At 41.9% G+C, this 13,973-nt stretch overlaps 1 protein-coding gene across 7 annotated transcripts in view; it reads right to left on the minus strand.

The window, feature by feature from the left end:
• The window catches only part of RFX4 (regulatory factor X4), a 90,351-nt gene that overhangs the window by 37,221 nt on the left and 39,157 nt on the right, over positions 1–13,973 (minus strand). For 6 of the 7 annotated variants that reach the window (XM_077339702.1, XM_077339699.1, XM_077339698.1 and 3 more), the window contains 2 exons: positions 8,865–8,988; positions 521–582 (listed from right to left, as the gene is read on the minus strand). In XM_077339702.1, the coding sequence (XP_077195817.1) occupies positions 521–582; positions 8,865–8,988 (186 nt within the window). Of the gene's footprint in view, positions 1–508; positions 583–8,864; positions 8,989–13,973 lie in introns of those variants that run through there. The other variant, XM_077339705.1, reaches the window with a different exon arrangement.

A 13,973-nucleotide genomic window follows, 5' to 3' on the forward strand; every position in this document is an offset into this window, starting at 1 on the left:
ACTACGGGCAGGAAAGGGTGAAGACCAAATAAGAAAGGTGGAAGAAGTGGCAGCTGCCTCATTTCCTGAGGGGAAGTGAAATACATGTTTATGCTGTCCAAATGGCTAATGGCACATGATCCTGCCACTTGGTTATGAGAACAGCTACCTCTTTCTGGAGAATTGAAAGAGATCACTGACATTGTTTTAACACAAATAAGAGACCAAGATGACCAGTTACATCCGAGAGAAGAAATTATGCTTTTTGATAGATTATTTTGGTGCCTCTTTTATGAACACTCTTTTAATGGCAAAGTATTGGGGCACATCCTACATTTGTCTGGTTATACTGTCACCATCTTAGCAGACCTGTGACAAGAAAGGACATATTCTTTTTTGAGCCAATGTGCATTCAAAATTGCTTGTTTTTTTCCTGCACACAGAGGCACTCCCAAATAACTATTTTACAGAAAATCCCACAGAGAATGTTTTATATCATACTTAGCCTTTTTGTCATTATGAAACACACATTATTCCTTACTTTGACTGGCCTCTGGTTCCAAGTCGTCTTGTTGTTAACTGTGGAAATTGTTGCCTTATTATCTGAAAAACAATGTTAAATATGCCACTGAGTTTTCTGCTAATAACATATTAAATAATAGAAATAGATTATTTTAGGCAAAGGTTGGAGAAGTATTTTCTTTTTAAAAGATGAAGCAGTAAATTTGTGATCTCAGGTCCTAAAGCACCTTAAATTCCCAAGTCCAGTGATAATATCTGTAACTGTTGCCTGCTCCCATTATGATACAATATGGGTGGGCAAATCTGGCATACTTGCTAGGACGGGGTGAATGAATAAGAAGCAATAGGACTACTATTGGTATAAGTCCCACTCCAACTTTCAGAACTTTGGTAACAAAGTTCACCAGGTATCTTCAGAAAAAGAATGACAAAATACTCAAAAAGTTCACAAAGAACCACATCTCAGTGTCCTCTGACAGTGAAAAAGTGAAATGCCCAGTAGCTAGTAATAGATTCCTTCCATGAGTGAAGTTCCTTTGGATTCTATTAAATTGTATTAGGGAGAGTAAAATAGCAGCTAGATAATAAAATCCAGGTATCACAATCAGAATGACACAGGGCACCCATATTTAGAACATTGTGTACAATGGGGATGGCTTGCATGGTAGTTGACTGCAAGCACTTTAGCTGTTGACACTGAGGGCCATTTCGCACGGCTTCAAAATAGCACAATGGTTGCTAATTGGAAACGCTACTAATTTGCCATAACCCACGACGTCGTAGACAATCTGCAACAATCCTGAAACTGACCCGCAAAAAGCGCTTCGTTGTAGTGCTTTCAGGGGAATCCAGAAAAGTGGATTCACCCTCCGGATAGCGATACACTCCTGCAACCAATCTGCAACAATAGCGCTAAAGACCTGTGCGTTACCATTGTTGCGGGTTCTTCAAAGTCCCTCCCCCTGGCTCTCTCCTCCAAACTTCCGGCGAAGCGATCGCCATTTTTTTCTCTGAGCGAGCGGGGATAAACGCACCAGCGAGCCTCTTTCTGTTTAGAGGCTTCCCTGGCTTCAGTCCTTCACCTTTAGTCACTAAGCACAAACCACATAAAAGCCCGTTTGCTGAAATAAAGTCCCTTTATTTTTTACACATTAATTCAGCCGAAAATCGGGCCCGTGAGAGGGGGGGGGGATTTTTTTTTTATCACTCGAGGCAGCGTGCCAACGATCATACAATCAAACGACAGCTCACATTAGGCAGCTGGATGGGTCTCTCTGTTGCAACGAATCTACCTAGATTCGTTGCTATGGGTCTGTTTTTTTTTTTTAAACCTTTCTTAAAGGGAAAGGGGCTGTTTGGGAGCATGCTAACGGCTGCCCATTGGCTGCTTGACGGCCAGGGGCGGGATGAGCTCTGCAATAGCGCTTCCTTTCTAGCGATTTCTGCCGAGACCGGAAGCCTGTGGGAAACGCTAAAAAACGCAACTGATTCCACTACAAAGGCAGGTATGCATAATGACGAATTCCACTATTTTAAATGGCGATTTTTCATTCCGCAAACAATTTGCAACAAAGATCCCCGTGCGAAAAGGCCCTGAGTGTCACTGAGAGAGGAAGGAGGTTTGGTGCCTTTACTGGAAGGCATCAGAAGGTGCTGATAGAGTCATCAGAGGGTAGAAAATCTTCTGACAAAAAAGGCTACATTATTTTTTATATTAGAAAAAATTACAAAGGGTGATAGGAATTTATAAAATAAATGAACAGTGTGATACAAGTTAGCAGTGAGTTTCCATCTCCAACAATTCTAGAACTCATCCAGTGAAATCGATTGGCAGTACATTCATGTCTGACAAAAGGATTTATTTCTACTACACAACACTCCATTAACTAATAGCAGCTTGTAAAGACTGGTTTCATAACATGTTAGACCAAGGCATGCAGGCATATCAATCAGTAGTTGCTTGACATGCTAAATGGACCAATAGTCTCCAGCAGCTTTAAGAGCTAGTGGTAGTTTGCTGGCTACTGCAGAGTAGCTGATGCATCCTCTAGAGCAGTGGTCCCCAACCCCCGGGCCGTTGCCTGGTGCCGGGCCTCGAAGGCCTCGGCACCAGGCCACGGCTACATTCCCCCCCCCCCGCAGCGAGAAGCTTGCCAGGGGGGGAGGAAACAGGGTATATGGAAGACCTGAGCACTAGAACACTAGGACCCTTTTAACTTTATGATTCGATTATTCTAGCCACTGAAGCACCAACTCAAGAAACTAAAAGGAAAGTACTTAAAAGTGGTCCACCCAAGCATAGTCATTGGATGAAGTTCTGTTATGGCTGACTTAGCACTCAGTATACAGCTATTGCTTTGCTTGGTCAGCTAGCCACCATAGCATTCCAACCAGCAGGGAGGAGTTTGGGGGCTGGTCTACTATTCCTAAGGCTTGTGGAAGTCAGGTATGCTGATTCAGTGACCTCAGCCCTAGGAAACCATCCCTATCTGAAAAGCATCCTCAGAAACTTGAGGATTTGAGATTCTTCATTTAAAAACATTGATTCTACGGAGTCAAATTAACATAGGAAAGAGGGCTGAAAGGGTGATAAATTGCTCAAGTAAACCAGCAGAAATTCACTATTTCAAATTTGTATCATTATAGAGTAAGATGTTTCAGAAGATGACATAAGTGTATTACCTTCCCCCCAAATACTGCAAAACAAGAGTAAAACATCCACGAGCCATCTTCAGTTTAGGACTTATGATGAACAGATCAGTTAGATGATATGTAATTATTATTAAAATTAGCTGCACAAGCTTCTTACAAAGGAAATGCCTGTTGTTGGTTTTTTTTAGTTTGTCACCACAGTTTCCAACATTTGTAAATCTCCCATGCCTGTATGAAGGTCATATTTTCTGATGATAAGGAAGGATGAAAACATAATTTTGAAGAGATCACATGGATAACTTACTAAAAAAACCCCAAAACTTTCAGGATTAACTTTCCAATTAAATTATATCATAAATAACAAGACTACAGATGGAAAGAGGGCCATACAACCTACCCTTGGAAAGAATGCAACAGATTATTATTTTAATAAAACGCAGCTAGCCAAATTCTTTACCATGGTTTAAACAATCCAATTCTTTCTCAGAAATTAAATCCACTCTTGAAGTCAAATAGAAGGACATCTATTTAAGTGTCTGGTGCATTTCCCTCAGAAGAACTGCCACCAGTTCAAAGTGCATAGCTTAATAGAACTAATTAAAACATGTTTTGCACCTACTGCTTGTTTTCACACTTTCTATCATAAATGGCATCAGTCCTAAGCACTGCATTCAGATCAGAGCTGCCAGGCAAAAATACAAGTGTTATACAATACCATTTCCATACAATTTCTACTCTGTTGCTACTTTTTTCCCTAGCTATACTAGACCAGTAGCTCACAAGGTTTATCCAACACAGCCATTGTAGAAAATAAATGCCACATAACTTTGGATTTCACTATCCATTCTGCTTTACCTTCTGGAGCAATGAAAAATCAGCAAACAGAAAAACACTTTTGTGGAGCCCTGAAAGTTCAGCCAAGGTATTTGATAAATGAGCAGACAGGCAAGCAGCCCCTCTTTCTCCTCCTTTTTTTGTACTGACTCAATGAAGCCTACCTAAAGAACACCACATGCTGTTCCAGCTACTGATCTAACATTCCGCAACATCTCAGTCTTCCAAATTCCCTTTAATTACACATTAATCCCACCCCTCTCTTTTAGTTTGTGCAGACAGGGTTGGGGGCTTCCTGGGGGCAGTGGGAAAAAGGCATTTTCTAGTCCTCACTTTTTAGCAGCTCTTGTCATTCATTCCTGGTGCAGGTTAGTACCAAAACAGAACCTAACACAAAATAATCTATGCCTGTTTACTCTGACTAGTTTTCATAACAATGAGAAAAGAGAACTATGTCTTTTAAGAATTCAATCCGGCCCACACTTCACAATGTGTAGACCCTATCGAAATAGAAACGAGTAACATCTACCCGTGTCCTGGATGGCATTGTTAGGACATTTCCAGATGATGAAAAAGCCCAGGACCCTTTTAACTGCACTACTGCTAGTCAAACCCCACACCAGTAGCTTGCTCCAGTATAATACATAGGAAAATTGCTTGTTGTGTTTTTACAGGAGAAGGGACAGTGAAAAGCATTTTTTTAAAATTATTATTAGTTGTTGGATTCCTTCCCTGCTGCTATCGGCAAGCCATCTCACATCAGGTTACATAACAAAAAAACCCACATGAAAGTTAAAAGATATATCAACCCACCGCATTACAAACTTGGCGGTCTTTTAAAACTATTTTTAAAAGAACAAGGTAGAAAGGTACCACAGTGGCAGGGCTGTGAAGGCTTAATTATAAACTTGTATTAAAAACCTCGCTGGATGAAATGTACGTCTAGCCCAGCATTCCTCCCACCCCAAAGAAACCAGCCCGATGCCTCTTTATTTATTTGTTTGTTTGTTTGTTTATTTATACCGCCCTTCCCTACAGCTCTGGGCGGTCTACATAAAACATTTCTGAACATTCACATAGAACACTATCAAAATCAATATAACAGAAGCTCATGAGCAGGGCATAAAGGCAATAGCTTTTATCTGTCCTCTGTCTCCAGTGGGAGCCTGGAGGTTCTAATTTAGATAATAGTACTTGATAGGCCTTTCCTCTGTAAATTTGTTGAACCATCATCACATATTGTAGGATTGCAGCAAATTTCATATTTTAATTACGTTTATTTATTTATTTTATTTATTATGTGACTAGTAGTCAAGCCCGCTGTACCTAAAATACAGCGGGCGCTAGGCATGGGAGCCCCCGGCAGTCGCGCGGAGCATGGCTGCTGGGGGCTCCCTTGGTCAGCGGTCTGACGTGGCGAGAGGCACTTCGCGCCTCTCACCACGTCAGGCCGTCGGGCAGGGAGCCCCCGGCAGCCGCACTCCGTGCGACTGCCAGGGGCTCCCTTGGGCAGCAGCCCGATGCGGCGAGGGGTGTCAGGCCGCCGGCAAAGGAGCAACTGCGAGCTGCGCTGTGCGCGGCTCGCAGTTGCTCCGGCAGGGACTCAGAGGGACCAATCCCTCCAATAGTCTGTCCGGAGGAAGGGGCCAATCGGCACCCTTCCTCATCCCAGACACATCCCGCCTCCCAAGCCCTTATAATTTTATTTAGTCCGCGGCGCCCGCGGCACCGCAGGCTGTGTTAAGATTTATATCCCGCCACTCCCATTCCAATGGCTTGTGGTGGGTCACAAAGTCCTCAATAAAAACCCCATTAACCCCCATTAAAAGGACATTCAAAATACAATGCTAAAAACATAGCAAACAAAGCAATAAAACAACTCAATCCCCATGCCCAGAAATCTAATAACCCACTATAGGGGAGAGAGAGGGAGGCCCTAGCTGACAACAACCCAGGTGTTAGCACTAGTCTTGTGGAGGGGGGCAAATCTTCCTCACTTCCCTGGCCTCAACCATAGACCTGGCAGAAGAGCTCCATTTTGCAGGCCCTGTGGAAAGCAGAAAGCATGCCTCTCTAGGGCCAGGAATCACCAACAAGTTAGTACCAGCAGAGCATAAAGTCCTGCAGGGGACATAGGGCAGATATGTGGGGCCCAGTTATATATTGTGTTCAAATTTGCCACTATCTTTGTAAAAATAAACATGAATTTCAGCAGTGTAATCAGGAATCACTAAGACAGTCCCTCCACATGACGTCACCTGAATCTCGAGGCTGTCCAGGGGCTAGCTCATGTTTTGCCCAGATTTGCCTCATGATAAGGGAAATCACAAAAAGAGGATTTGCCCCTTTTTATCTCACATCCCATCAGTGAGCAACCAATCAGCAACCAGAGGGAAGCCCATATGGAGGGGGAAAGGTGCAACAGTCTCCGTAGCGTTGTCCTGCCCTCACAGCTGCCCTCCCCTCTCGATTTCCTGCCCCAAGTAATTTAAAAGAATGGCATGGTCCATGTTGCAGCACAACTGCAAAACTACATTGTCAAAGGTAAAATAAAATCTTCTGCGAAGTGTCCACAATCTTTTTGGGATGAAGCAGGCAAAACATGGCCCATGGGAAAGGGGTGGGTGGGTGATCAAGCATCCTTCTCCCGAAGATACAGGGGACTGAGCTCTTGTTTTTAAGCCAGCTGTTTACAAAAAATAACATTTTGGGCTCCAGGGACCATGTCCAGCCTTCTCACAACTCAGGCAGGCAAACCCCAGCCCTGTTTGTGCTTTCTGGAGGTGGGAAAGAGGGGGAGCAGGTGATTGAGCAGCCTTCTCCTGATCATACAGGGGTCTGAGCGCTTTGTTTTTAAGCCATTTACACAAAAGGACTCTTTGAGCTCCAGTTACCATGTTCAGTGTCTCAGAAATCCACCCAGACAGAAATAAAGTCCAAAAGAAGACAAACCCCACAAGGGGGGGGGGAATGCTGTATCATTCTGGCATTTCTCCATCTGAACACAGAAGTGTTGATTTTTATTAAAAATGGATCTGTGTTGTGACATTACCACATAGCAATGCAGAAGTGCCTAAAAAAAATTAATTTCAGGGCTCAGGTAGGAAGAAAGTTTCAGTCCACAAGAGAACTGCTGTGCTGTAATTGGTAGCTTGCTGTGATTGACAAGCTAAGGAGCAGAGGGAGAAGTTTGGCTTGTTTTCCCCTGCAGCCTCATTGGGAGGCAAAAAGCCACAATGGTGCAGAGGGAAAACGCAGGAGGGGTCTTCCATGAGGAGGACTCCAAACGCGAGGTTACTGCATTTGTAAGCAGGAGGCCATGCATGTTTTACCCCTCCATGCAGAAATGGTATAATTGTCTAAATGAAGACGTAGCTGCAAAATTGTCACAAACAGAAGACTGGAATTATGATACTTGTAGTTAATGATAATACCAGCACTATCTGGTAGCAAGATGTCCATGAGACACACTCATAAATATTTCTCTATAACATGGTATGACAGATTACTCTTTACACCCTTCCCCACACTAAGGTAAAATTTCTCTCCAGAATAAAGGCAATAAAGCTTTTTAGATCTTCACAAACAACAATAAGAAAAAATACTTGTGACTCATTTATGGGGAGGGGGAGGATAATCCAGACTTTTCTCCCACAGCAGTCTTGCTTATGAAAGACTGAAAAGATCAACAGAGAGAGGAACAGAATATATAGTGGGGGGCAGATAAAGTAGGAATAACAATTTTGAAGGATAACCTCTGTCTTATATCAAACTTCTGAAACAAATGTATCTTTCTATTTTACACGAGTGCTCCAAATTTAGATATTTTTCCTCATAAATAACAGTTTCAATAAAACTCACTTTAAAATAGGTACATTTTGCAACCTCAATTAGCGTTGCATTCTGTTTTTAGATTACATTGTTCTCTCTAGGGACTGCTAAAAATAAAGTCTTTAAACTGTGCTAAGAACCATAAAGGTTAGTCCGTTAATGAATTTTGTAGAAGTCAGCTGAACAGTTGAAATAGTTTGCCTTTACGTAACAGTTGCATGAAAGAAATTCCACAAGAGCAGCTTTTCCCAATCACATAATGCAGTGACAGAATACGAGTTCGTGAGGGAATGCCAAACCAAACAAAAAAGTCTTCACCCACTGGAGGAAGACGGTGATAGAAGGAGACAGAAAAATCTCCTTAGGGAGGGAATTCCATAGTTTTGGCACCACAACCCAAAACACCTTTTCTCTGGTTGCCACCCGTCTGGCCTCAGGTGGTGAGGGCAACTGAAGCAGAGCCTCTGAAGATGACTGGGCAGGCAGGGTCATAAGTGAGCAGGTAGTTCTTAAGGTGTGCTGTTCCCAAGCTGCATAGGGTTGTAAAGGTCAATGCTTGAATTGGGCCTAGAAGCAAATTGGCATCTTGAATTGGGCCTAGAAGCAAATTGGGAGCCAGGGTGGATGGAACAAGACTGGAGTGATGGGGCCTCTATCATCCACTCCAGTCAACATTCTGGTCACAGCATTCTGTACCAGCTGTAGTTTCTGACAGTCATTAAGGGCAGCCCCCTCAGACAGCATTGCAGTAAATGATTCAGTGAAGTGAGCCAATCAACACCTTTTGGGACAGAGAGGCAAGTGAGGAGGTAACGGAATCATGGACACATAATATTCAATTACTTGAGAGAAATGAAAATGGGATCGAAGTAGAAAAGTTGCTAAAATGAATCTCCTTCCCAGTTTTCCCCTAAGTGGACAAAAGTAGTTTCTTCAGATTGCAATTAATGTTGTATGGAGGTGCTATAGAGATTATCTTTCAGATCCCCTCAAAAATTCTTGAAGGACGTTTCATAGTAAGACGTTTTAATTGGTTCCATACTCACCTTTCCAAAACTGGCAGCATTAACAGGTTGTGTGTCATTTTTCTCACAGAAGTCCAAATAGTGCATGTAGAGGGCACTTCGAGGAATGCAAACTCCTTCAGCAATCTCATAGTTCTCCTCCAACCTTGAAAACAACAACCAGACAAAGGAAACTACATGAATGTTGGCTGCCCTGTATTACAATAGCTAGATTTTAAAAATTAACTACCACTACCCACTATGTCTCAACTTTTTAAAAATCTTATATTGTATATACTCTTATACTGTAGCCATATTATCTACGTACTTATTTTATGCATATCATCTGCATCCTTTCAGCTCTAGGATGGTATAGTATATCTCAAAATTACGTGCCTGTATCATTTTATTCTTAATTCCTGGCAAATAGATGAGGAAGAAATTGAAGTAGTGACAGATTTTATTTTCCTGGGCTCCAAAATCACTGCAGATGGGGACTGCAGCAAAGAAATTAAAAGACGCTTGCTCCTGGGGAGGAAAGCTATGGCAAATCTAGACAGCATCCTAAAAAGCAGAGACATCACCCTGCCAACTAAAGTGCGTCTAGTCAAGGCTATGGTATTCCCAGTTGCAATGTATGGCTGTGAAGGTTGGACCATAAGGAAGGCCGAGCGTCAAAGAATTGAGGCTTTTGAACACTGGTGCTGGAGAAGACTCTTGCAAGTCCCTTGGACTGCAAGGCGAACAAACCAGTCAGTCCTAGAGGAGATCAGCCCTGACTGCTCCTTAGAAGGCCAGATCCTGAAGATGAAACTCAAATACTTTGGCCACCTCATGAGAAGGAAGGACTCCCTGGAGAAGAGCCTAATGCTGGGAGTGATTGAGGGCAAAAGAAGAAGGGGACGACAGAGAATGAGGTGGCTGGATGGAGTCACTTATAGTAGCTCATAGCTATTTCCTAATATGAACGAACATCAAACCAAACGCAAACCGCTTGTGCCCCTTAAACAACTGCCAGCCTATTCTCAGCCATAAACCAAGGGGTGGGAGGGTGGGTAGCGTCCCTGACTAATGCCCAGTGAAAGAGGCCAGGCCGAGCACATGGCCTCTTATAAACAGCCAGCACGCTCTGCCACCTCCCACTGAGCGTCGGGACGCATGCTGCGCTCTGTGCATGCATCCTCCTCTGCTGCTGTGTCTACTTCACTGCTCCCCCTGGCATTGTCAATGGTGGCCCCAGGTAATTCCAGGCTGCTCTTTGTTTTACCTACACCATTTAAAATCATCTCACTATGGTTGCTTGTAGCTACATCAGTATTAGCTAAACCTGCTTATGGTGCAATAAAGAATGTTTTGACAGCAGCCATGTACTTGTTTGGGAAGGAAGAACGGGGCTGAATTCAGTGCTATCATTTCAGCTCTGGTCATTCTGGCTGAGGCTGCATGTGTGATCTTAGCTCTGAAGAGAGATAGGAATAAGATGTGCAACACCCAGGTCCACATAATTGTGTCTTATCTAACACATGTGTGCCTTTCATCCCAGCTGATTTAAGGTTTCCATATCAGTTTGAGATAGCCCTTTTCTAATTCCTGATTCTTCCCAAAGCTTAAAACTTCTAGTTTAGCACAAAAAAAAAAAGTTGGGGGGGGGGGTGCACTTTAAATATGCCAGTAATCCTAATAATGTCAATTGATTCGCTCATAACAGTTGCCAAAATAACCTTAGGGCGCTGAGGCCTTAAACACATTCTATTGTTACATATATTACTAGGATTCGTATGAGCTATTTATTCATTATCTAGTAGAAACCAAAGATGAGCAGGTGTATATCTTTTTCTACCTTGTTTCTGATTTTTTTTAAACTATACAGTTCAGCATGATTGTTTGCAAAGTATTTTAATAAGATATTTGATGAGATGACCAGAATCAGTTTGTTAGTTAGGGCATCTATTCTTCATGTTTCTCTCCAGCAATATTGCTGAAGCATCTTTCCTCAACCTCACGGACCTCAACAAAATGCCTTTTCGAAGCACAGAGACTTTACTTGTATGCTATAGCTGGTAATTGGCATGCCAGTTTTTCTGAACAAGACAGGACAGAAAGAAAGGCTGTTAATTATATTGCTTCATCATATCTGATGATTTTTTCTCTCTCCTTTTTTCTCTCTTTCACACAGACTCATTAGTCCAACACTGGACAATATTCCATTATACCTCAGCTTTTTTAATGATCAGAAACCCTGTCTTACACAATGTCTTTCACTTTCTTGACTTTAAATTCTTTTTTAAAAAATTCAGCTCTAGCCTGCAGTATTGTGCCTAAAATAATGAACTTAGAATATCACCACTATCAGACAGAGATAATTTAGAAAGAATGCCCTGATAAAGAAATGTGAACTCCCAGTATCTCACAATAAATTTTTCGAGGCAACTTACAATATTGCTGAATGACACATATTATAAATATTTTATACCAAGCAAACTACAGTGATTCTTTTTCTACTTGTTTCTCTGTCTAGGTCAGAGTACGCACTTCTTGTGACCTCTCTCTAGTCCAATGCCTGATGGTCCACAACAGTCTGGCCTAGAGCTCCTATATTTGTTGCCAATCAAAAACTGCAAAGGAAATAGTAGAAAGGTTATCACTGGGTTGACCAAAATATATAACTGCTGATGGATGCAGCCCAATCTAGAAAAGGAACAGAATGAAAGGGTAGAATTCTGAAATGGTAGAATAGGCTGGGTCCTTTCAAATTGTAGGAGGGGAAATTTTTATTTTAAAAAATTTTTTTTAATGATAATAACAAATTAGCACATCAGGAGGAAACTTGAGTTTTCACTTCTTGGTTTAATTTTACAGGACATGGTAAATATAACCATGAGTGAAATGTGGTAATCCCTCATTTATAGACTGAAGTGGTGCTGGCCATTCCACCACTCTGCCACTTCATGATCAGTTCAGATTATCTGCATATGTAGGCTAAGCTTTATATTTAAAAGGAAGGCATCTGCCCTTAGGAACAGCTGGATTTGGCAGACCCATCTTTAGTCTGTCTCAGTACAGCTGTACCCAATTTCAAAGGCTGGTGGATAAATAAGGCTACTTTACAGTGTGATCATATGATCTATGCAATATACTCTGGTTCCATAAAGAGGCCATCTAGCCTCATGGAAGGGGCATGAAGCACATCGTTCCACAGGGCCTTCAAAATGAAGCTGTTCTGCCAAGGCTTCAGTTGAGGCCAGTGTGGATACAATAAGGTAATCATGGGCTTCCCTCTACACATACTCCCCTGTTTTGCGCTATACATGGGGAATTCCTCCAAGAAGTACGTAGTGGATTATGATTGTGACCATTTGGAAATCGGAGGTTTATTAATCCTAATTTTATGGACTGTTTAAGTTTTATACCTATATATGGTTTTATAATCTTGTAATGTGTGCTATGCTGTATTTTAACTATATTTTTTATGTGCCCTGAGATGCTGAGTGAGGGGTGGGACATAAATCAAACAAACAAACAAACAATCATACTAATAGCTCCTTTCATAGGACTCATAGGACTCCACAAAAATCCAGCTCTCTCCCATTGTATGCATAAGACTGGACAGATAACACAGTACAAGGAAGCTCCTTAACCCCTTCCTTAGTCACATTCACTTCTCAGGGACATAACAGGTATTAGCATAGTTGTACTAACATTGCTGGAAAATCTCTGCCTTTCTGTTCTGAGGCCTGCAGGGCACCACTGAGGCCTACAGGGCACCATTGGGTTTGTCACCTGGGAATTCAAGTTTTGGCTACAGGTGGGATTTACACAATAAACCAGAGAGGCCTACTCAACCAGTAATGTGTCAAAAGTAGATCACTTAGGGAAGACTAACCCCTTGAAAAGCTTCAGGAGGAGATCTTTTAGTCCATTCTTTCGGATCCCTCTGATTGGCTGAACCATGGTTGTATAACTAGCAACAAGGTCTGCTTAAGATTCAAAGCTTTTATCTCTTTGCCACAAGAGAAATACAGCCAATACAAATGCCATCTTCTTTAGGCTTTAACATACCTCTGACATGTACCTACATATGAGTTTTGCATATTCTAATCATTATAAAAATTGTATATGATAAAATGGAAAATGTAGCACTAGTAACTGGTCTCATCTTTGATTTATTGCTTGGCAAGTTTTAGATATACTACAAGTTTAGTCCACTCAAGAAAAACAACAACAACCCACGTCAATATAGTCTGCAAACAAGACTATGTTAACTATGAAACACTTTAGAGAAATGTTTAAGATGAACACATCAACACTGATCATATCAGAACAATAAGAGTTCTTATCAGAACAATAAAAGCCTTCTCGGTCCTGGCCCCGACCTGGTGGAATGAGCTCCTGGAAGAGCTGAGGGCCCTGCGTAAACTTTCAACATTCTGCAGGGCCTGCAAGACGGAGCTCTTCCGCCAGGCTTTTGGTTGAGGCCAGGCAGCAATGAAGACCTGCCCCCCCCCTCACGAAGCAGCGGTTGCGTATGTCAGCAGCTCTCCTCCACTTCCCTTTTAGTGGGGGTAGAGATCGGGTTAGTTATTGAACCGTGCTGCCACTCTTGGCCTGCTATAACTATGTTGTTAAGGATTAGTTGTGGGTTCATGCTTTTATGATATTGTTTTAATGGGATTGTTTTATGTAACTTGCCTCGAGCCTCTGGGGGGGAGGCGGAATATAAATATAAATATAATAATGATGATGATGATGATGATGATGATGATGAATTTCAAAGCATATCCTGAATAAAGTTTGATCCAGTGGCAACTTTGAGACCAACCAAGTTTTATTTTGGGTAAATGTTACATACATGCATTCTGAATTTTCATAAAGTCTGATAATCTCCTGATGAAGACTGTGAATGTACAACATACGTGCACTTAGACAGTTATTTATAGGCAGGACAAAATAAATTAAAGAAAAAAATTCCTGCTTTTTCCTATTTTATTAGCTTGACATATAACGATGGAAGTAAATTTGATACTACATTATTTCCTACAGATAACTTACTTGGTAGCTGCTGCGGTTACAGATACAGTACCTAACTCCTGCAATGGTATATGACTGAACGCACAAATCATGTGTCCTTCTCCTTGGCCCTTTCAGACTACT

This window comes from Paroedura picta, chromosome 5, assembly GCF_049243985.1.
Source record: "Paroedura picta isolate Pp20150507F chromosome 5, Ppicta_v3.0, whole genome shotgun sequence".
NCBI classification, from domain to species: domain Eukaryota; kingdom Metazoa; phylum Chordata; class Lepidosauria; order Squamata; family Gekkonidae; genus Paroedura; species Paroedura picta.